The sequence below is a fragment of the Schistocerca serialis genome, chromosome 3 (assembly GCF_023864345.2).
Source record: "Schistocerca serialis cubense isolate TAMUIC-IGC-003099 chromosome 3, iqSchSeri2.2, whole genome shotgun sequence".
NCBI classification, from domain to species: Eukaryota; Metazoa; Arthropoda; class Insecta; order Orthoptera; family Acrididae; genus Schistocerca; species Schistocerca serialis.
The window spans coordinates 914341947-914367714 of NC_064640.1; the positions used below are offsets into that span (position 1 = coordinate 914341947).

The window sequence follows — 25768 nt, forward strand, 5'->3', positions numbered from 1 at the left end:
TTTAAAAGTGAAAGATCAACAGGTACAGACAATATTGTAAGATTACTGCTAAGATCCTGCTTTAACCAGTTAAATAATATCCTGGCTCATATATTCAATGCCGTAACTGATCAATCTGATTTCTCCAACAGAACAAAATTTCCTACTGTGAAGCTACTTTACAAAAAGGTGATGGTCCTGGTGTTACGGATCATCCTTTCACATGCTTTTTCATTGAGTCCTCTCAGGTCCTGGAAACTACCTTGTATTGTTTGAGCAGCATGTTAGCAGCATTGATATTATTAGCAAACATAAATTCCGCTTTTGAAAATAAGGTCATACTTTCACTTTGAGACTATATTTTAAATGCCTGGACAAGGAGACATAGCCAGTTTTTTTTTTCTTTTAGGCTTTCAATTGTCGACCTCACAATACTGTTTATGACAGCATGCAACAACAGAATCTGATAAATAATTGCCTAAAATCTTATATACAGAAGAGACAAAACTTTCAAACCTAGATATAAATAAGAAATGGGACTGAGGGATACAGTGACTTGTGAATGGTACATTATGGAATAATCTCGATCACTACATTATGGATTCCCGTTCGACTCTGTCTTTGGTCTCCAACTGTTTCTCATTTATTCTCCTTTTGTTATAAAAGTTGCAGGATATGGTTTTTTTTTTTTAACAGACAATTCTATTTACCAAGCAATGGTCCTAGCTCCTGCTGAAGTAGTCCCTTTGGCTATCTATACACAGTTGCCAATGTTTCTGGAGATTTTGGAAGCAAGCAGGGAAATTTTCAGCTGCAATGCTTGTAAGCTCATTCACAACTTGTTGGATGTCTGTGAGATCTTGATGAAGCTTTCCTTTCAATTGTATTTTCACTCGCAGGAACAAGAAAAAATCACAAGGCAAGAGGATGGATAAATATGGTGTATGTGGGATGATAATAACAGAATGTCTGGCCAGATACTCAGTAACAGATGAAGCAGTATGGGGTCTTGCATTGTCACGCAGTAAGAACCAGTCGTGAGAATGCCACAAACCGGAGCAGCAACGTCAAACTGCTTGTCACAAACGTTTCAAGAGTTTGACATAAAGAGTTCGGTTCACTGTTTGACCAGGAGGGACATACTCATGGTGAACTAATCATTTACTGTCAAAGAATGTGATCAACATTGTGACAGTTCTCGAAGGTTGCAGCTTGACTTTTTTTGAGGCTGGTGAGCAAGGTCTCTGCCATTCAGCACTTTGATGCTTCTTGTGAGGGTCATACTGGTAGCACCAACTTCCATCGTCAACAATAATCTTTGACACAAATGTGGGATCACATCTGGCTCTATACAGTACCTCAGCAAAAATTCATCATCTTTCCTCTTTCTGTTCGTCCATTAGTGTGTGAGCAATGAGTTTTGCATTAAGTTTACATTTCCCTACACCGTCACATAAAATCTTACGACACACATCACAATTCAAATTAACTTCTGATATTGCATGCACAGTTACATGACTGTCTTCTTGCAATAACTGCCTGACACACTCCACATTTGCATTGGTATGTGCTGTACACAGGTGACCAGCTCTGGGATTGTCTTGCACTGAATCTCTGCCTTCAAAAAAAAACTTTTGTGCCACTGAAAAACACTACTTCTTGAAAGTGCCTTGCCTGCTTAATCATTATCTTTGATCCACTAGGGGGTTTACCACAGCTTAATGCAGAACTTAATGTTCATTCTTTGCTCACAATCAATCTCCATTGTGTCACTGTAACTAATGCACCATGAACCCAAACAAAGGTGTTGCTAAGCACAGCCCTGCCACCTAGTGAGTTCGCATGAAAACATGGCCAAGGTCATTTGAAGGATGCACACATACCAGGCAACATAAAAACATTTGTTCCTTTTTAGTTTGCAAACTCATAAATAATAAAAAAAAACTGTTCTGGACCATTTCTGGCCTACCTCTATCATCCAACAAAACAAGCAAACTTAACAATACTTTATGACGATACAAGCAGTGTAAGAGTCAACAAAGTATCCCCTGTAATGCCAGACAACTACTTGCAGATGTGTGCCACTTTATACATAATACAGTACTGATAAACTAAGCAATAAGTCTACTAAGCATCATTCACTCACTTGCACTGAATCACTATCTCGTACACCGTAAGACAATGGGGAAAAATGGAAGGTACTACACATGGGATTAAAACAGAAGTAAAACCATGGGAGAGCTAAAAGAATGGGACAGGGAACTGTGACTGGCTGACCACTTACAAATAAACTGGAAGAGACCGTCACCCTGTTAATACATTAAGAAAATTTCCCTAAAATTTTTGGAAACAAGTTGGACAAATCACAGAACCATCTGCCACTGCCTTCTGGTTGGGAAACAAAACACAGTCTAATAAAAAGGGGCGCACAGTGATCTGTACGCCACAAGCACCACACATTGGAAGGTCCTCTCGCTGGAGCAAGAAGCCACACGACATAAGGCTGTGGCCTAGGTGAAGATGAGTAAGGGAAACCTAGTCCTGTCAACATGACTGGAAGGAGGTATGCCATGGCAGCGCTGTGCGCTTTACTAGACAGGGTTTATTGTCTGTCACTTCCAGCCAGTCATCCTCACACCAATGGGAAATACTGATCAAAAGTGTTGTGGCTGCAAACAAATCTCATCACTAATCACATTTTTATAAAGGCCACATTTGGAAGCAGTTGCCATAATGACAGTACCAAATATCACAGACACTAGCATCTTGATGTCTACCATTTATATTCATGTAAGTGTACGAATCACCCTCTGGAACAACTCAGATACTGAAAGAAAATCTTTACCACTCACAAAAAACTGTTGTCACAGTTATGCTTGGAGATCATCCCCGAGGTTCCTCTTTTTGAGGAAAGTCATAGTACTGGCCACTAACTCACAATAAATTGTGACTTTCATTATTTATAGTTTTTCTCACTTTGAAACAAACAAAACTTCACACAATCATAACACTTTGTTTAGTATAAAAATATGTAAAATGTTTAAGTACCAAAATATATCATATGACAATAGGTCTCTAAGAGACAAGATGGTTTCCCATCTGGTTTTTGTGTGTTGTTTTATTTATACATAACTTTACATCATCATAAGTGAAAAACCATTAATATAAATGATGCAAAGTGGCAGCCTCACACTGCCCAACAACAAATAATGCAGCTGTTAACTTTAAGTCACTTGAGTACCTTCATGTAATTTTCTATGCTTCTAAAAAACAATGGGAATTCTAATGCTCCAATTCCTGTATCGTCTTGATGAAATTACAAAAGAAATCCAAGTTCTGCAGTCATATATTGCCATGTGATATTCCTATGATCAACTGTTTTTTTATTTGAAATGTTACACACAGTGACGATCACAGTTTAATCCTCCTCCCACTCCCAATGTAGGGGTCAATACAGGAAGCTAATTTCTGTTAGTCCACACCTATAAAATAGTTATAAAAGGAGGAGGTTAGAACTAGATATGAGTGGAGCTAGATATGACTACACAAAAATAAACACTCTACAGCTTTTAAATACATAGAAAATCAGCTTCTCTTTATGCTAGCTACAAGTTACAAACATCTGTGAAGGATTATAGGAACTTCAATTACTGGCTGCTAAGTAACCATGTGGAATCCTCAAAAAATCAATTTAGTATGGATACTCATGACCATTCAAGTAAACTGTCTAATCAAAATATGTAGAAGACATTATCAGTGATTAGATTGTTGTAATTATCTCAAAGTAAAATGTGTATGTTAAATAAGAGACTAGCATAAACAGAGAACATCTTCAAGGTATCTTAGTGCAACTACAATGAGTTACCTTATCACGGGCATAGGCCCAGAGGCTTGCTGCATGCACTGGATAGGAATCACCACTATCACAATCTGTACTTCCTGGGCAACTCTCACATGTCTGCAAGACTTCAAGACAACAAAGGAAGACCCAGCAGGCTACAGCACCTGGTGGTGTAGAGATTTCTAGGATTTCCAGCTCTCTGATACACATGTGTAGGAACTGAAGTGCACGCATTGCTAACTGGAAATAAATTTCACTATGAGTAACTTTATTTGTGCAGGTCAACATATACAATAATAATCTTTAGGATGTTGTAGCTCTTCTACTTTCCATGCTTACTCAGCAGAATTGGAGAGCAATAATGCCTTGTGCAATACACAGTTTTATAGTTTTGTTACCACCCAAACATTTTCTAGAACTTTATAGGCTGTCTTTAGCAGGGTCTTTGTTTAACTTTTTTGTTTTTTTAGGAAGTATTGTTACATGTTAACCTCTTTTGTAGGTTACATGAATTTTTGGCTCAAAGGAGTTTACATTTGTAAAGGATTGATTAGTAAGTGTCAAATATTTTACATTAGTTTACACAGAGTAAACAGCTAAGACATATGCCACTAAGTTGAGGAATTACGCATTGTTCACTTACATTACACTTAGCTTACATCTATGGTACTAAATTTCCAAATAATACAAATGTATATTTGTTAACACTCACATGACACTATTAGTTGTGAATGCTAAACTACCAATATACGATACAGTTTGTCATCTGCAAACAATGGAACTTTTACATTTTTCTGTCTTTCATTAATTTCAAAACAAAAATTGCTGCATATCGCGTTATTTAGCACGTTGCAGTGTCCTTTTTTTTATGGTCTCATTTCTCGTGTTCATGACATGTTAAAGCAATTATTTCTCTTGTTTCTGCCTAGCTATGTGGTGTTCATCTGTTTCGTTTCATGTGTGTGTGTGTGTGTGTGTGTGTGTGTTCCAAAATTAACAGAGGATGAACAGGTATAATCATCAATTCGTACTGGACATCATGCAACAGAATTTAATGCACCAGGAGATGGTGTAAGAAAAGCAATTACTTTTTCCAAGAAGTTATTGGCTACTCTAAGATTCCATGCCACTGGTGAATCAAAGTACGCCAAAGAACTATACTTTTCGTACTTCAACATCCTAACTGACAGAACCCTTTCTCTTTGAGGTCTCAATGACCTGTCTTCTCAACAATACTGTAAATGCAGGCATTTTATTTTCTGTTAAATGTCATGTACTGTTTGTTGTCTGCAGCCTACACTCTTAACATACAGCATATTTTGTTTAATGCTGCACCACGTTTGTTCCTATTTTTATAATCTTTACTTTTGATGTCAAAAAGAGTAAACTTTAGTTCATATCATCGATTAATACACTCATGTATTCTTTGCACCAAGTTGCCATATTCTACCTTCTTTCTTCTTGAAATAATTTTGCTAAGCATGCCACATGAGCTATGAAGTGCACAGTTGCAGAAATCTTTACCACCTGAAGGCACACACAAGACTAAATGCTTCGGCCTCTATTGGCAACATTCATGTAACATCGTAAGCACTTTCACTCACAGATGCAACTTTTCCATCAGTTCAATGAAACACGCAGCAGCAGTGTGGGGGGTAGCGAGTTTAGGCAGTCTACACAGTTCTGCAGACTCTTGTTGTACACTAAAAGCAATGTATAAATTAGACACTTATGAAGTGAAGAGATGAGACAGGGTAAACTACAATGTTTCAAGTATACCATCCGACAAAAAATGTGAAGCACTCAGAAAGGAAGAAGGAAACAAAATGAAACTTGACAGGTCTAGAGAGTATGTGATATTATTTCCGTAATTACAAAACCAAGTCAAAATGATGAAGAACTTGGCAGTATGGGCTCACTTATCAGAAAGACATTACACCCTATCAGAGCTGGATTTAGTTGGGAAGGGTGTCAGAGTGATTGTATCCTTCCTTTGGGCTCGCTGGACCACAAGTGTTTAACTGTTCTTTGATATCCTGGATACCGAAAGTGGAACAGAGCTGAAGTGCAAGCCCATCCCAAACATGTTATATCAGGGACAGATCTGGGGATCTTGCTGGTTACGCAAGTACCTCAACATACACAGACAGTGTATAGACACACATGCCATGTGTGTACAAGCACTGACCCACTGAAAAATGAGCTCACAATAGTGTCACATGACACGTAATACATGGGGACATAGAATGTCTGTGACGTACCCTTGTGCCATCAGAGTTCCCTCAGTGACTACTAGCTTCGACCTGAAGTGATACCCCATTCCTCCCCATGCCATGCTGCCAGGAGCAACACTCTAAAACATCGGAAGAATTGGACCTCTGCCCATGTTGGTGTCATACTCGCCGGTAACAGTCATTTGCGGTGGTGCAGAACCACAACCCATCACTAATCACTGTCCAATGTCATCCATCAGTACTCCAAGCTTCCCTATAAAGACATTACTCCACACGGAGCCATATTTGCTGTTGTTTTAATGGAAGCCTATGCTCTAGATAATAATTCATTAGTCTGGCTGTTGCTAGTCTCTAGCCAATGGTGTGGGATGACGCAGAATGTTGCAGGGTGTCCATTACCTGTTCTCGAATATCAGGCGTAGATGTGAAGACATTACAATAGCTGAACAAAGAATCCTGTACAAAGATGTGAGAGATTTTATGAATATATTGATACAAAACACAAGAATGATGTAATACCTAGAAACATTGAACAAACAAATCTTACATTACACAGATTCAGGAAATTCTATTCTGTTCTAAAGATGAAATTCTGTCTTTACTGTTGAAGAGATGGTGGGCAACAATACTTCTAGTGTAAAAAGCTGGAGTAAATTTCCTGGATTGTAGTTTCCTGGCAAGCACCTGTGAAGTCCTACCCATATACAGGATCAGGGCTCATTTGCTATGAGTGTGGTTTTGTGCTGTCTGGTGTCGGATAAAGGAGAGCTGTTATCCTTTTATCTTTTTGCTGATTATATTGTCAATCAGGGTAGAACTATAACCATTACTGTATGCTATTTCTTTAACTATTTTCAATTCATTTTCAAAATCTGTTTTGGTTTGGGGCACAGAAAGTAGGCAGTGCACCATGGAATGGAAGGCTGCATGTTTGTGTTTTATGGGATGCTGGGAACTGGCTGGTATTATTGTGTCTGTTGAGATTACTTTTCTGTATATCTTAAATAAATGCTGTTGGTTGCAGATGTCATCTGTTTGCAGAATGTGTCATTAACCTATCAAGTCAAAATTTGTCTTCTGCTTTAATCACGTTTCAGTTGCCATCCTGGTATTTTACATCTCCATTGGATTTGTTCTGGTTTTATGTAACTATTTTGCTAAAATTTCCATTGTCTCTCCAACAAGAAAATTAGAAAACAGGCTGCTAACATCAAATGGGACCAGTTTTGCACTAGGTGTAACGGGTACATCTTTCAGTTTTTCACTAATGCAAGTGAAGTAGGTATTCCAAATTTAGCTTGAAATTTAGTTTTTGTTTTATTTAGTGATTGTACCTCTTTCACTAATTTATGGCAAAGTGCTGAACTGAAGACACTACAGGTCTTATTGGAACATCTTTGTGAATCTTAGGTAACCCATATAAGCTGGGTTCTATTGGATTCATGTTTGTGAGGTATTTGACATCACTACCAATAAATAAAGATTTGCAGGTTTTAATAAGGTTCTTCACTTCCATGGCATATTTCATTGTGAGATCGTTCATGTAACTTAGGGAACTCTACAGGGTTGAGGAATGTAAATACTTGTTTAATACGTTATGACTTATTAAGTAAAACTGAACTGTTCCCCTCGTCACCCTTGGTGGCAATCACATCTTGATAAGATAGTTTTTTCTTTAATGTGCACAACACTTTTTGCTCCCTACAACTAGTGTTAAATGTATCTCTATTTTCAGTTTTTAGTTCATGAGCTACCAAATGATTTACAGACACATCACCTGATAAAGAATGTTCAAGATCCACTTTCCAGTATGTCTAGCTGTTTTTTTGGAAATATTGGATTTCAGAACGTATTTGATTCTCTTATTTAAAATTTGTATTTCTTCAGAAGACAAATTTAGATTTGATAGGTTAATGACATGTTCTGCGAACTGTTGACATCTGTAACCAACAGAATTTATTTAAGATATACAGGAAAGTAACCTCAACAGACACAATAATACCAGCCACTTCCCAGCATCTCATAACAAACATCCAGCCTTTCACTCCATGGTGCAACACTTACTATCTGTACCCCAAACCAAACCAGATTTTGAAAATGAATTGAAAATAGTTAAAGAAATAGCATACAGTAATGGTTACAGTCCTACACCGATTGACAATATACTCAGCAAAAAGAAGAGACAGAGGATAACAGCTCTCCTTTATCCATCTCAGACAACACAAAACCACGCCGATAGCAAATCGGATCCAATGCTGTATGTGGGTACGACTTCACGGGTGCTTGGCAGGAAACTAAAATCTAGGAAATTTACTCCAGCTTTTTACACTATGGACAGTGAAGATAAGATTCCATCTTTAGAACAGAATGGAATTTATAGAATTTCCTGCAATCTGTGTAATGTAAGATTTGTTTGTTCAGTGTCTCTTTATGTATTACATCATTCTTGTGTTTTGTATCGATATTGTCAAAATGTCAGCTATCTTTGTACGGCACTCTTTGTTCAGCTATTAAATCCCATTGAAGTTGTGTGGGCTATCTGTTCAGCATTAAGTTATCTGATGATGGCCTAAGAAGCCGAAAGCTGGTTGATAACGAACTAATAAATATTATTGTGAAACATTAATACACTGTATTCAAGTTATTAATAAACTCCAATTATTTACATCCCCACTTTTTGTCTCTGCATAGGTGTGACAATGATGCTAAACTATCCTGTTGGCAAAAATGTCATTTTTCTAACCAACAGTGGGCGCTCAAACGGAAAGCAGCGAAAACTCGACATGCCGATCAACCTACAGGGAACAGGGAGCTTAAACGTCGTGTACAGACTGACACGGAGAAGGCACAAACATAGTCAGCAGAAATGACCAAAACATCTGGCACATGGAACTACAAGTATGGCACAGTATAGAAGCTAAGTCCCTGTTAGTTGATCTCAGCCTAAAAACTGGCTGGCTTGGACGACTGCTGCCGCCAAGTAAATGTCTCGGTGAGTGGGTCTGCCCATACTATGTTCCACGTGCACCATCCATCATAGCTTTCCACACTACTCTGCCGTAAGACCCACAATAGCTCACCTAAGTTTATATGTATGCCCGCTAGCGGGGATACTAAACTGTAGATGGTGTGTATGTTCATGAAATTGCATAAGCATCTGACCATGTCTTTGTGGGACTTAGATAATGTCCAAGACAAACAGTCAAAATTAAGATAAGCCACAACCAAATAAATTGCTTAAGACTGAGATACTCTGAAGAAAGATATACTTGCAACAACTGAATATGAGGAAAACGCACTTTAAAGCTGTAAGGGGGACAACATGAGAAAGAAATAAACTGTGCACTTCTCAACTACTTCAGAACAGTAAAGACTGACAAGTTAGAGAATGTCAACTTACATTCACTGTCATAAAAATCTTATACTACAATGGAATCGCTGCACTCCCGCAAATCTTGTCAGTATGTCACAACTGCTATAAGCCTGTGTGTAATATTTGGATAAACATTGCGGCACCAGGCTGCTGGTGCGCTACAGTTTGAATATTCCACCAATGTCATCTGCGTGAGCTGACCACCAGAGACACACTGTGTGGTATCAGCCACAATGTCTACTGGACCCCTCTTCTTTATAAGCACTGTGCAGCAGACATTCACCCTCATATTGTGTTCATACTTACTGTCAGCAACTGTTTGTATCAGTTCCTGGATTGTTTCAGTGTTTGTGTCTATGTTCTCAACTGTCATTTGCCTGTATGTGGAAGAAGAATAAACTGTGGCTCCTTTTGGCTGTGTTATTGTTTTTATCTTGCAGTACATTATAACTGGCGATGAGTATGATGTTCACTTCCACGTGCCCAGTCTGTCTGGTTTTTCTTTTGGTTCTTCTTGCCATGGAGGGAGTGTTCCAATCTTCCCTTGAGTAACAGCAGGCTCTTACTGTTGCCATAATGATCTCATCAACCACACTGACTGTGGAGGCTTCCACACCATTGGCATACCTACCACCCTTTCCCCATTATGACAATGCAGTCTAAGCCTGGGAGGCTTATGAGAAGCAGCTTTGGCAACATTTCATCTCTTTTGATGCCACCGATGCTAAAGTGTGTAAGGCGTTTTTTCTTTCTTGATTTCTCCTCACATCTACTAGTTGTGGCATTTAGACCCCTCCAGGAACCTACATCGTTTTTGTTCAACAAAATTATCACCGTAAATGCAAGCAAATCATTGCAGCACATGTTCTACTGTTGTCATAGACAGCTCCACCAGTCCAACCAGGACTGTGTTGCCAAACTCCATGACCTCAGTCATAAATGTCAGTTTGTTGCCTATGCTCATCATGATTCTCATACCGATCCTATGGTCTGTCATGCATCATTCAGTTGGCTCCTGACAAGGAAGTGTGTCAATGTGCACAACAGTGTGAGAATCCATCTCCAGTGTGAGAATCCATCTTGGGCTGAAGTGTTAAACATGACTCACTCTTTCAAGTTATCTTTTTCAGCTGGCGACTAGATTGAGGCTGAGTGTAACATAGCTGCAGCGGTTCCTCTTCCTGGTTGTCGGGCGTCAGTCAGTTCTTGGGGAGAGGACGACGTGGCAGCCATACAAATGTGGCCTCTGCATCATACTTGATAACTGTCAAACAACAACATTCATCTTGCCCATAATGTTTTGTGTAACATGACAGGGTCACATGCCCTACATGCTCGGTGACTTGCAACAACTGTAGGAAAAAACAACATACAGCATCTGTGTGTCGTTCCACCCCTCCTGTGGTCATGGATATGGATTTTAACTGTATGTCTCCAGTGCTTAAAAATCATAACTTTATCAAAGTGCAAATGATGGACAAAGTACTCAGACTACAATTAGACACGGGTGCAGCTGTGACTTTACTGAGCTCGCAAACTTAGGTGGATATGGGATCTCCAGCATTGTCTCCAATTATGTTTCATGAGTTACAACAAGCAGTATATTCCAGTTTTACAGCAATTTTGGCTCCCACTATTTATAAATCTGTGGTTTGTTCCTTGACTTTTTTGGTACTGAATGATACTGACACGACAAATTTGTTCAGTCTGTATGCTTTCAATGATTTTGGTTTTTCCATTTTGGATATCATTCTCCTCTTTTCCAACCAGGTCCCTTACCAGCAGTTAGATTCTCTGTCTTTTGAGTTCCAATCTCTTTTCTCGGATGGGTTAAGTTGTGTCACTAATTTTGCAGCCCACATTACCCTGAAATCTAAACTGCAGCTGCACTTTATAAGTGATTGGTCTAATCCCATTGTGACTGTCAAGAAGCTGACTGATCAGCTTCACTTCTGTGGTGACTTTTTTAGTTGATGCCCCATCACTGACACCTACTCTTTGTTCCGGCCGACGAGTTGGTGACTATACTCCCCAGGGCCTAGTTTTTCTCCAAACCTGATTTATCTGAGGCCTGTTAACAGGTTTTGTTGGATGAGGATTCTAAATGTTTCCTTCAGGCTGCACCAATATCAGCACCTCCTGTTTGGTGTGGCTAACACTCCGGTGATTTTTCAGTGTTTTTCAGAACAACTGAACGTCCATTCTGGGATGCATCAACTATCTTGATGACACTGTCGTGTCAAGTGCACCCACAGAAGAGCATTTATGTAACTTATGCACCTTGTTCATGATCTTAAGTACTGCAGGATTGAAATTCAACTCGGCCAAGTCACACTTTTTTCAGTCATTCATTGTGTACTTTGGGTTTGAGGTTTCTTGGGACAGTGTACGCCTTTACATCATGATGTCACCATGGTCACAGCACTGGCTTACCCAACAAATGTCAAAGAATGCCAAGGGTTTTTAGGTAGAAGAGCTTACCATCAAAAAATTTATTCAAGGTGTGGCCGATTTGGCCCATCCCCTCCAATGTTCCTTTTCAGTAGACACCAGCCTGTGAGTGCTCCTTGTTTGGCTACTTTCCATCCTGGCCACTAACTGGTTTTCACTATGGACGCCTCTCGGTATGGACTCAGGGCTGTTCTCACATATCGATATGAGGATTGTTCCGAACAACCGATAGCTTACACATTGAAAATGCTGAACTCTGCTCAGTGGCGCTATTCCTAGATTGAAAACGAAGCACTTGCTATTGTTTATGCCCTCAAAAAGTTTCATTTGTTCTTGTATGGCTCCATGTTCCACCTCATTACCGACCACAAGTCCTTGGTTTTGTTATTTCATTCTTCCACTTCATTGGCCGGCAAGGCATTGGGCCTTGTTTATGTCTCGCTACAACTATGAAATGTATTTTTGGCCTACCTAGCAGCACACTGACGCGCTATCCGTGCTTTCGACAGAGCAGGATCAAACTTTTGATCAGGATGAACTCTTGTTTTCACTTAGATTCTGAAGGGCAATGTACAGGGGAACGGTTTCCTATTACGGGCTCCCATATCACAGCTGCTGTCGATTTGGTTTTTCATTAAGTTTTCACCTCATTCAGCATGGTTGGCCGGACAGTGCTTCTGATCCTTTGTGTAACTATTTTGCCCTCTGTCACCACCTTTTAATGTCTGATGGTGGTGTTCTCTTAGCTATGGAGGGCTGTTGCCTAGGGTTCTGATCCCAGCCACCCTAGAGCAGGCTGTGCTTCAGCTCCAACATGAGGGACATTTGGGGGCACGGGGGGAGGGGTCTCGTGTACCACGTTACTGGCCTTTGAACACATGTTTTCGCCCATCACTGATGGTGAAACTGTGCATCTTCTTGTGGCCTGCTCTCATTGTGCAATCCAACAGGCAGTGCCACAGGCAACATTCTCTCCATGGCCTTCACTGCAATGTCCATGGGAACACATCCACGTTATTTCACAGGACCTTTCGTAAATTCTTCCTGGTTGTTGGTTGTCGATGCTTTCTAAATTTCCATATGTTATCCACTGTCCTTTGATATCAGCCACATCTGTGATTCAGGCCCTCTCCAATTCTTTTTTTTTTTCTATTGAAGAATTGCCTTATATGCTTGTGATGGGTAATGGACCACCAAGGCATTCACAACTGAACTACTACTCCGTTTCACCCCCAATCTAATGGTGAGGTGGCACATCTCACCCACACATTCAAGGTTCAAATGAAGAGGTACATCACTTATCCATCCACAGACACAATCTTGACACACTCTTAGAGTTTCTATGGATTTATACTAGTGAGAGACCAGAGTCAGGCCAAAATGCTCAAAGGTCGCCGCCAGCCAACATTTCATTCTACATCTGTTCATGTCGCCCCACTAATGCTCGTTGGCATGGCGCTCATCAAGATCGGCTGCTGGCTCTGCATTCATTGTGTACACTGGGTTTGAGGTTTCTTCGGACAGTGTAAGCCTTTACGTCATCATGTTGCCATGGTCACAGCACTGGCTTGCCCAACAAATGTCAAAGAATGCCAAGGGTTTTCAGGTAGAAGAGCTTAGTATCACAAATTTATTCCAGGTGTGGCTGATTTAGCCCATCCCCTCCAATGTTCCTTTTCAGTAGACACCAGCCTGTGAGTGCACATATATGCTTTTGGTATCTAAATCTGCTCGTTCGGCCACCGACCAAATTACTTTCCATCCAGAGCCCAAAGCTGGCGAAGCCACCGCCTCTGTATGGTTCACAACAGTTACGGGTTGACGGCACACCACCACAACCAGCTGTGTCCTCGCGCCATGGCGAGGGCCGTGGGGTCAACTGCTGCCTCCTCCCTCAGTGCCTGTTCTGGCCTTGCAGTGTGTCCCTTTTGCAGGGGCAGACTAGCCCTCCTTATGGATGTCACCACCTCCTGCCTCCACTGGGGCCCAGTCCCCTGGCACCTTCCTGCAATGCTTAGCTGCTCCCAGTGATTCCACTCCCAGCTGGGCTGGCGCCTTTGGGTGTCGGAAAGAACAGATACCATCTATATATAGATGCACAAACAGTGCCTGAACTCTTACAGGAATTGGCAAAAAGCCGTGAGTAATGAGTATAATGGGCAGAGGAACTATGAATATAGTGCGGGACAGTAAGTTGGGAATGTGGGTCTCACGGGAGGCGTGCCAGAGGTAAGTCCCTGCAGTCACACTATCCCCTGTGTCCTCGGTGGCTCAGATGGATACAGCGTCTGCCATGTAAGCAGGAAATCCCGGGTTCAGGTCCCAGTCGGGGCACACATTTTCAACTGTCCCCGCTGACTTGTATCAATGCCTGTATGCAGCTAAGGGTATTCATTTCATTGTAATTTCATTCTAACGAGCTGCATGGTCACTGATGGTATCTGTTCTTTCGGACATGTCCGAAAGAAGAGATACCATCTTCATATATATAACTTTTTTTCTGCTGAGTGACTCACATGATGGCAACTGAGGTCAAATATTTATGTAAATATTTACAGGCTAATATTGTCCAGTAAGGAGGAAGCCACTCCAATGATGTTTTACTGATACTTGAGGGGTGGTAGTAACAAGGCAATAGGTTGTTTGGCACTTGAAAGACCTGAGATATGACCGTACCACTGAAATTTTAAGCACCTCATTGGATTTGGCACACAGGGTTGCACTTTAAGGAAACCAGCCTGGCAGCACAAATGAGTAAGAAGAGTAATAATGTTTTATCTGTGTTGTTTGTGGCTACATTAATATTTCTGTAAATAATGCACAATTTTTTCATGGAGTTGTGTGTGTCACTAATACATCGTAGATATTTGCGTATCTAGAATACTACTTTTCAAAGATTTTTCTTTTCTACTCAATACAACTTAATATCACAGAATATGTTTTGTTATTGTACATTGCTTTTCTAAGACGCATGGCTCTGAGTACTATTGTCTAAAGATGGTTTGACTGACTGGGTGTTTATTATTATTATTATTATTATTATTATTAATGGCTTCAGGGTGCTCACAAGTTAGGTTGAGTGCTTCTGCTGCCAGGCAGTAGACACAGCTTCAGCAACATTTGCAGTATGAGAGAGTAGAACCACTGGACTCCTAAGTATGTCAGCTCAGGAAGAATCCTATAAACCTAAGGAAGCCAATTATGACACTGACTAGCACCAGAATGGGGACCCAGGATCCAGCAAACTCAAATTCAGTGCTTGCTGACTGAACTGCCTGAGGTGCTCTCCATTTGGCACGACCACACAGGTGGTCTACATGGGTGATGTTTTGCAGAATGTAGTTGACTTACAAAGGAAACTAACTAAAATTATCACTTAAGGAAACAGTAAAGATCACAGGCAATCAGTTATTTATTTGCAATTTTCACTGTTTTATTAAGTAATAATTTGGAATAATTGCCATTTTACCTACAAGCATGTTCTCTAAAACTTACTAAAATGTTGCAAATTAACTTCAGATAGGTTTACATACTGCCATACCTCTCCTGGTCGGAGTAACAGCAGGAGCATTGCACTCTGACGTGAAAACAGGTAGCCACGAAAGTCTAGCAAAGAAATTCTGCACTCCGTAAGTAGACACCGCCGTCCCACATCCAGCTGTTTGCTCAAAACAATGCTGGACCAACTATCAAACGGCTTCTGGAAGTCACTAAGCCATGCAGGTGTGTCTGGCAGAAAAAGGCATAATAATACTATGTAATGCACATTACATATTTAGTTTCCTTTCAAAAACATTAATTTTTTTTCATTAGACTATAGTAAACATTAAAAACACATTTTAGGTGCTCCAATATAAAATAGGTTGAACTGAAAAAAATTGTTTCTCTTACCTCCAACATTTGAGTTCAAGACAAACTGAGTAAATAAGGCATCCAACTCATCATATTGTACTAGTGCTTCATCATGTAAACCAAGCATCTGAAGCACAAATGCTAATTCTTCCTGAAAGTATAAAAGGAAATTTAGTTGTTAATCATTACACATTTTATTACATTTACACTCTCTCTCTCTCTCTCTCTCTCTCTCTCTCTCTCTCTCTCTCTCTCTCTCTCTCTCTCTCTCTCACACACACACACACACACACACACACACACACACACACACACACACACACACACACAATCAATGTTAACTGGTACGTCTTTAACTGATGCTGCAGTTGGCTGTTACATTATCTAGTCTCAAGGATCCACATGACCAATAAATCGGAATTAAAGTTTCAGGTTTGTAACTGTGACAGTAATCATGTGGCTGGTGGTTGTTTCAATTATAAACTTTATTGTATTACAGCCAAGTTTTTCAAAATGTTAATTTTTGACAAAACAGAGTAAAGTTTAACATCTCACTGGCACTGAGGTCATTAGAGATCGAGTATATGCTTGGTTTGGATAAAAACGATTAAGGAACTGGTCATTGCCTTGCTTAAAATATAATCTAATTCAGCTAAAGTAATATGGAAAACAACGGAGAGCCTAAATTGAGATGACTCAATACAGATTTGTAATCTCTTTCTCGAATTTAAATATTAAATAGGCTAATTACAGTGCTCACTCAACTGGAAAAATGAGCAATGGTTCAAATGGATTTTGGCACTATGCAGTTTTCCTATGGAACAGTGATATACACTCTGAAGTAAAAACCTTTCATGGCCTTGGATGTTAGTGATAAGTGCCTCTCTGCAGGTGCAGATACTTTTTTTTCCTGACTAATTTTATTAATAACTGTCAAAAGAAGCTGGTTCAATCTCACATTAAAGTAATGAAGCATGATTTATTGAACAGCATCTGATTCTGGGACTTTTTAAATGCACATACATTGTAGTAAGCAGTTTCCACAACTGGAATGAGTAATTTTATTACATTTGATAACTGATACCCAGCTACCCTCGATTAATGCACTGACAAATTTCAGTCATCAAAGAAACTGTGATCCGTACTCGGTTGGGTATTGATGTTCAATTCTGCACCACAACACCACCAGAACACTTTGAATAGGATATATTAGCATCCAGGTTAATAAACGCATTTAATGGGACTCACATTGTCAAGAACATTGAGACACTGTTTCCACAAAAATCAGTTGGCTGAACAGTGACTATCTTCTCTCCTGAGCATTTGCCTTTGCTGTTTATTCCAGAGTTCTCACCTTTCTCACAAATCCATCCCTAACTAACAACTTATAATAGTCTGGCGGCCTTTAGTGGAAAGGTTGCACATGAAAGAATGATAACTAATAACACATATTACCATACTGAAGCAAGGGTCATTCCCTCCCAAGAAGGGGGCTTCAAATAATGTCACAACTGGGGGGGGGGGGGGGGGGGGAAGTTACTAGGACTGCTTAGGATATTATGTGGCTTCAAATTTCTAAGGAGGAGAAATGGGCAGAGAATCTTCTCCTATTGGCTTCTGCAAATATCTGCAGTGGCACTTGTAAAAAGCACACCACCATATGCAGTGCTGCACATCTGACAGACTGCTCACTGTAATTGATAAACAGAATAGTTGGAGGTATAGCAGTCATCACAGTTAAGGTTGGCCATGTCACCTCCATCTCTTCTCAACTGAGGTAATGATGCACTATAGCCATTAGACCTTCTAAATAAATACAGCAATGTCTTGCAGAGACATAACAAATGTTACTTCTTATGAACGTGATAGAAACTCATCCATATGGGCATTGTATACATCCATGTCAGAACGTCTTCACATAGTAAAAAAGTCATCCCTTTAAAAACACTTAAGTGAAAAATGATGACTACACAATAAAAGTATCAGGCTTGCTATTATAAAGGAATAAGTTTCCATTCCAATTTGAACTCCACAAATTAATTTTCATTCATACTACACACCCCCCCATGAACCATGGACCTTGCCGTTGGTGGGGAGGCTTGCGTGCCTCAACGATACAGATGGCCGTACCGTAGGTGCAACCACAATGGAGGGGTATCTGTTGAGAGGCCAGACAAACATGTGGTTCCTGAAGAGGGGCAGCAGCCTTTTCAGTAGTTGCAGGGGCAACAGTCTGGACGATTGACTGATCTGGCCTTGTAACATTAACCAAAACGGCCTTGCTGTGCTGGTACTGCGAACGGCTGAAAGCAAGGGGAAACTACAGCCGTAATTTTTCCCGAGGACATGCAGCTTTACTGTATGATTAAATGATGATGGCGTCCTCTTGGGTAAAATATTCCGGAGGTAAAATAGTCCCCCATTCGGATCTCCGGGCGGGGACTACTCAAGAGGACGTCGTTATCAGGAGAAAGAAAACTGGCGTTCTACGGATCGGAGCGTGGAATGTCAGATCCCTTGATCGGGCAGGTAGGTTAGAAAATTTAAAAAGGGAAATGGATAGGTTAAAGTTAGATATAGTGGGAATTAGTGAAGTTCGGTGGCAGGAGGAACAAGACTTTTGGTCAGGTGATTACAGGGTTATAAATACAAAATCAAATAGGGGTAATGCAGGAGTAGGTTTAATAATGAATAAAGAAATAGGAGTGCGGGTTAGCTACTACAAACAGCATAGTGAACGCATTATTGTGGCCAAGATAGACACAAAGCCCATGCCTACTACAGTAGTACAAGTTTATATGCCAACTAGCTCTGCAGATGATGAAGAAATAGATGAAATGTATGACGAGATAAAAGAAATTATTCAGGTAGTGAAGGGAGACGAAAATTTAATAGTCATGGGTGACTGGAATTCGTCAGTAGGAAAAGGGAGAGAAGGAAACATAGTAGGTGAATATGGATTGGGGGGAAGACATGAAAGAGGAAGCCGCCTTGTAGAATTTTGCACAGAGCATAACTTAATCATAGCTAACACTTGGTTCAAGAATCATAAAAGAAGGTTGTATACCTGGAAGAATCCTGGAGATACTAGTAGGTATCAGATAGATTATATAATAGTAAGACAGAGATTTAGGAACCAGGTTTTAAATTGTAAGACATTTCCAGGGGCAGATGTGGACTCTGACCACAATCTATTGGTTATGACCTGTAGATTAAAACTGAAGAAACTGCAAAAAGGTGGGAATTTAAGGAGATGGGACCTGGATAAACTGAAAGAACCAGAGATTGTACAGAGTTTCAGGGAGAGCATAAGGGAACAATTGACAGGAATGGGAGAAAGAAATACAGTAGAAGAAGAATGGGTAGCTTTGAAGGATGAAGTAGTGAAGGCAGCAGAGGATCAAGTAGGTAAAAAGGCGAGGGCTAATAGAAATCCTTGGGTAACAGAAGAAATATTGAATTTAATTGATGAAAGGAGAAAATATAAAAATGCAGTAAATGAAGCAGGCAAAAAGGAATACAAACGTCTCAAAAATGAGATCGACAGGAAGTGCAAAATGGCTAAGCAGGGATGGCTAGAGGACAAATGTAAGGATGTAGAGGCTTGTCTCACTAGGGGTAAGATAGATACTGCCTACAGGAAAATTAAAGAGACCTTTGGAGAGAAGAGAACCACTTGTATGAATATCAAGAGCTCAGATGGCAACCCAGTTCTAAGCAAAGAAGGGAAGGCAGAAAGGTGGAAGGCAGAAAGGTGGAAGGGTTTATACAAGGGCGATGTACTTGAGGACAATATTATGGAAATGGAAGAGGATGTAGATGAAGACGAAATGGGAGATAAGATACTGCGTGAAGAGTTTGACAGAGCACTGAAAGACCTGAGTCGAAACAAGGCCCCGGGTGTAGACAACATTCCATTAGAACTACTGACGGCCTTGGGAGAGCCAGTCATGACAAAACTCTACCATCTGGTGAGCAAGATGTATGAGACAGGTGAAATACCCTCAGACTTCAAGAAGAATATAATAATTCCAATCCCAAAGAAAGCAGGTGTTGACAGATGTGAAAATTACCGAACTATCAGTTTAATAAGTCACAGCTGCAAAATACTAACGCGAATTCTTTACAGACGAATGGAAAAACTGGTAGAAACGGACCTCGGAGAAGATCAGTTTGGATTCCGTAGAAATGTTGGAACACGTGAGGCAATACTAACCTTACGACTTATCTTAGAAGAAAGATTAAGAAAAGGCAAACCTACGTTTCTAGCATTTGTAGACTTAGAGAAAGCTTTTGACAATGTTAACTGGAATACTCTCTTTCAAATTCTGAAGGTGGCAGTTATAAAATACAGGGAGCGAAAGGCTATTTACAATTTGTACAGAAATCAGATGGCAGTTATAAGAGTCGAGGGGCATGAAAGGGAAGCAGTGGTTGGGAAAGGAGTGAGACAGGGTTGTAGCCTCTCCCCGATGTTATTCAATCTGTATATTGAGCAAGCAGTAAAGGAAACAAAAGAAAAATTTGGAGTAGGTATTAAAATCCATGGAGAAGAAATAAAAACTTTGAGGTTCGCCGATGACATTGTAATTCTGTCAGAGACAGCAAAGGACTTGGAAGAGCAGTTGAACGGAATGGACAGTGTCTTGAAAGGAGGATATAAGATGAACATCAACAAAAGCAAAACGAGGATAATGGAATGTAGTCAAATTAAATCGGGTGATGCTGAGGGAATTAGATTAGGAAATGAGACACTTAAAATAGTAAAGGAGTTTTGCTATTTAGGGAGCAAAATAACTGATGATGGTCGAAGTAGAGAGGATATAAAATGTAGACTGGCAATGGCAAGGAAATCGTTTCTGAAAAAGAGAAATTTGGTAACTTCGAATATAGATTTAAGTGTCAGGAAGTCGTTTCTGAAAGTATTTGTATGGAGTGTAGCCATGTATGGAAGTGAAACATGGACGATAACTAGTTTGGACAAGAAGAGAATAGAAGCTTTCGAAATGTGGTGCTACAGAAGAATGCTGAAGATAAGGTGGGTAGATCACGTAACTAATGAGGAGGTATTGAGTAGGATTGGGGAGAAGAGAAGTTTGTGGCACAGTTTGACTAGAAGAAGGGATCGGTTGGTAGGACATGTTTTGAGGCATCAAGGGCTCACAAATTTAGTATTGGAGGGCAGCATGGAGGGTAAAAATCGTAGAGGGAGACCAAGAGATGAATACAATAAGCAGATTCAGAAGGATGTAGGTTGCAGTAGGTACTGGGAGATGAAGAAGCTTGCACAGGATAGAGTAGCATGGAGAGCTGCATCAAACCAGTCTCAAGACTGAAGACCACAACAACAACAACAACAACATACTACACAAGAATCTCTTACGGTGTAACTGTTGAAAAACATATTAAAAACAAATAACTGCACAATTGTTTAAAATAATAAAAGAGTTACACAGGTTTATCATGTGATATACAAAATAAACCAGTCACAAATAAACACAAGATTTCTGTCTTATTAGAGTGAGTTAAAGATAAGATTTTAAATGTGGCATTGTGTCCAGGTTGCCCTGCTTTCTTTCAGTTTAGACCTCTTTGTACTCTGCACTGTTTTCTGTTAAGGATGGCACCTGTCTGAAAAGTGACTGTTACAGTGTACATCAGTTTTCATTTATTGCTGAAAAGGGTCTGCACAACCTAGAAAGTAGAAATCAATGTACAGTGTAGTTGATTTCCACAGGAAAGCATATCCAAATGTGTTCCTGTGAAAGCATTTGGTTGTTTTATGGACTAATTCTTCCACACGAGTCCTGCATCTGATGAAAGTTCCATTAATTATGAGACATGTACTGTGTTTTCCCCCCTCTTCCTTTATCTCTCTAGCACTGTGATGTGCTTAAGAGGGCACATTTACTTTATGGTTGTTTTGTAAACATTTTAATGACCACCACCAACAGTACATGTTAAGTGTGCTGATAGTTCAGTCATAGTTTCTTAAGCTCTGGTTGAATATCCTGTGCATTTTTCTCCCATTCTGGAGGACATCCAACAAGTGGAAGCAAACACTACTTATTTTATGTATTTGTGGAGCTATTTATTTAAGCCTACATGACTACTTGTTTACATTATTTTGGAGCGAACAATAGGTACATTAGCAACACAATTTTCTTCTCCAGTTTTGCTGTGTTGGCATCAATAATCTCAATTCGAATTGAGCCATTACAAATTGATCACAAGAACACCAAAGGGCAACACGTGCAAAATATAGAAGCCTAAGAGCTTTGTCAATTTTCTTTCTGCATTTTCCACACACAATATCCTTTTACAAGCAACAACACCGTAACCACAGTTCTCATAGTTTAAGTGCCATGCAGAGTTAGATACTTACATTTTATTTTTAATCAGATAAAAACTGGAGTTGTGTGTTCTGGCATGGGCAAGTTGAAATTCTGTCTGAAGTCAACAGTTATTTCTCTTTGTGAAACTCTTCGCATTGGCACCCTCAGGCTCCCACTTAGAATGGGGAGAAGGAAGAATACTGTTTAACATCCCAGTGATGATGTTAGAGACCGGTCACAAGTTTAGGTTGGGGATGGGAACTGGCTGCATCACTTGAGTGTGACATTGCTGTGGGGAAAGTAAGTGTTGAAACAAGGCACTCAGTAATTATTTTGGGCAGTGCTATAGCTCAGACAACGAATAACCTTAAGGTCTCATATTGCTTTCATACCAGTTTAACAAAATGTTTTGCATCAACAATAACCCAATGTAACTGACACACACAATTGGTTCTTTCACCCAAAGAGATGGCCCTGTTTCACAGGGCTGCATCCCAGAAAAATCTTTGTTAATACCACTTCCTTCCTCCTAAGTAACTGAAATTAGTAATATTAAATAGGGAAAACATTCAGCTATCATTTGATGATGGCCTAATAAGCTAAAATCTGGCCCACAACCAAATAAGTAATTTTTTGCACAACATTAGGAAACAGTTTCCTTCTTAATACTGTTAGGTTTTGACAAGCATCAGCATCAATCTCACTCCAGTCAACTGAAAAGAAATACCCTACAGACGGGTAGGACACTTTATTTACCTTTGTTTTTATTCTGTAATTCTAACAAATGAATTTCCTAGTAATACTAACTTTTTCTTGACAAGTTAACATCTTCCCCTTCTAAAATTACATAATTTTGCGATCGCTACATAAAACATATACATGTCACAGTAGGGCCTATCACTGAGTACTTAAGTTTCTTCATTTTTACACATTTCACTTGTCTACAAGGCAGATAGCCTCCATGCAGTGTATTAATTCTGCTCTCCGTTGTCAGTTTAACTGTTTTGGTACAGCAATCATTTGTTAGTATTCTAGCCATTTGCTAAAACGTAAGCGCTTTTGACAAATAATGCATGTTGCTGTCACCAACAGCCTTCTGTAACCTACAATTGGTGTAAATGCCAGCAAAGGCACTCCAGTGGCAATAACTCAGACTTTAAAAATTTTTTAAGTAATAGTATTTATGCATATCCATTCTAACCAAATACTAGCTCAAGAACCTTTTCTGCTGGGAAAACCATGTTTGTTTGAGATAATTCAGAATTAACATAACAATGGAAGATACCACAGTTCCACAATTCAAATCTAACTTCACAACACAATTATACTGTGTTGCGCTAAGTATGCTTCATGTCTACACAAAATCATTAACATAAATCAGCAATGTCATTACATAATAGTACAGTTATTTTACCTGCAAAAGAAAATAATGACAGAAGTTCCATCCAGGCTCATTTCTTCGTTCTCTCTGTTCCCTAATTACTTCTTCAAACTTTATCAATGTCCTATTGTATGCCGCCAAAACCAGTACTCTAATTCTTGTCAACATACCCCGCCAAGATTCAGCAGAACGGGACTCTGAGCGAATAGGATTAATGACAGATAAACACCTGAAATACATGCCAGTTTTTCTAACAATCATTCCAATAGATGTACACAGGGAAATACTATTATCTAGGTACCTTTAGAATACAATGTAACACAATGCAATGACATTAGCAAGGCCATATTCTGCAACTGGCTTGTCTGATCGAAAATGAAATAAGAAGGGAAATACTGTGAATGGGAAAGTGTCTCTCCTTGAAACCACACATCCTCAAGTTATCAGTGACTGTGTCATTAGTGAATACTCTCTGAAAGGAACAACAACTGAGTTAAGTATGTAATTTGTAACTAATTCATAAAATTTAGTAATACACATTTCCAACACTATCAATTTTATGGTCTTTTCAACAAGGCATTTCTATTCATTTATTTACTTTATTTGGGAGGGTCGGGAATGTAACTCTTATTTGCAAATAGGTCTACTACTTTTTAGTTTCTCCATGTCACTCCTGAACTGGTCACATTTATGCAGAGTTTGTATCGTAACATTTCTGTTTGGTGCTTTCATATGTGTACCTAATGGTAACCACTTTACAATAGAAAGCACTGTGTTCATATCAAACATACAAAATATCAAAAAATGTTTTAGGCTGTGGTTTTTCATTTTACACAATAAATACACCATGAGCACTTTCAATCCTAGCTCATGTGTTACATTCCTTCCCAAATTTGGTATCAATACTCATACTGTTCGTGAGTGGTGCAATTTTGCCCTATAGCCGAATACAGAGTTTGATAAATATTTACAAACACTGCAAGGAGACCCAGGAAAAAAAACATTTCATTCAAAAACTGTGTCATTCAATCCACCTATTCGGCCAAACAAATAATAAACACTGTAGGGCTATGGTATGTAACCTGAACTGCTAATATTATCATATTCTAATAAAGAACTCACATGCAAAAAGTTTAGATCGTTTCTACTACAAAATTTGCAATGTGTGCCACAACAATGACGTGCTGAAATGCAATTAAACAGTATTTCTGTCACCTACACTATGTTAAATCATGAAACTAATGATTGATGTAATATATTTACCTGTCAGCATGTTTCGATGCAAAGTCACTTCTAATTTTGTCCAATACAGACGTTCTAAGTAGCAATTTGTTAGTTTTCTTTACATCATAAGTTTCGACAAGCACAATTAACCAGTCGTGAATGTTATGCTGGTTTAGAATTTTCATCCAGTTCTCAATTTCATCACGAACGGAAGTTTTGTACACATCTACGTCCTGGAAGAAGTAAATAATGGAACTTTTAAGTTATTGCACACGGCTTAATAACTGAACATACACAGAAGCCAAACTTACAGAACAATCTGTCCAAAATGTATGGAAGATTGGTTGCTTAGTCAAGTGCCAATCTGAGTCTTTCGGCAATATTTCCTTCGAAAAAGGAATAAATTTGGCTTCAATAAATACACTTTTAACGGCTCTTCCATATGATCTCTTCCACTCCGTACATTCTTGAGGAATTCCTTTCTCTAACAGGGTTTCAAGACTAGAAACCAATGCTTTATCTCCAGAATCTGCAACGCCACGAATTAACAAATAAACGGGGACACCTCAAGGATAATACGGCATTCTCGTATCACACTAACATCATTCTGGGAAGTATCATTGTACTTACATGTAATTATCGGTTTGTTGTCCATAATGTACATTATTCATCTTCCTTGTAACATCTGAAAATAGAGTTAGGAGACAACAAAGCACAACAACTATCGCAAACCATGTTACACCAACTACCATTTCCTAGATACACATTCACTGTCATTAACGGAAGTTTGTATATGTCACAAACATCTCATGGCCTACTTCAGCTTCTATCACAACTTCAAACAGCCACCACTCAAACATTCAACACGCGTGACGTGCATTTCTTACAATACAACTTCGAAGATACACCACTTCTATAGTCAAAGATTAAAACGTACTTCCTGGTAGATGGTACACTGGAGGTATTATATACCCGTTATACCGATAGTCTAATCTACATAAGCCGGAGCTTCAGTATAACAACAATGCACAGTTGTCAAACTGACGGCCAGTGGATGTCTCGTTGCACATCAGAACAGAAGCTGTTTTACTCTCATAC

General features: G+C 39.5%; 1 protein-coding gene across 2 annotated transcripts in view; it reads right to left on the minus strand.

The window, feature by feature from the left end:
• Positions 1–25539, minus strand: part of LOC126471170 (trafficking protein particle complex subunit 10) — a 157827-nt gene extending 132288 nt beyond the window's left edge. The window contains exons 1-7 of one of the 2 annotated variants that reach the window (XM_050099274.1): positions 25301–25539; positions 24982–25199; positions 24710–24903; positions 23480–23675; positions 15770–15881; positions 15420–15607; positions 3845–4060 (exon numbers count right to left, since the gene is read on the minus strand). In XM_050099274.1, coding sequence (XP_049955231.1) covers positions 3845–4060; positions 15420–15607; positions 15770–15881; positions 23480–23675; positions 24710–24903; positions 24982–25199; positions 25301–25334 — 1158 coding nt within the window. In that variant the 5' untranslated portion in view covers positions 25335–25539. Of the gene's footprint in view, positions 1–3844; positions 4061–15419; positions 15608–15769; positions 15882–23479; positions 23676–24709; positions 24904–24981; positions 25200–25300 lie in introns of those variants that run through there. The other variant, XM_050099275.1, reaches the window with a different exon arrangement.
• Between the last annotated feature and the right edge of the window lie 229 nt (positions 25540–25768).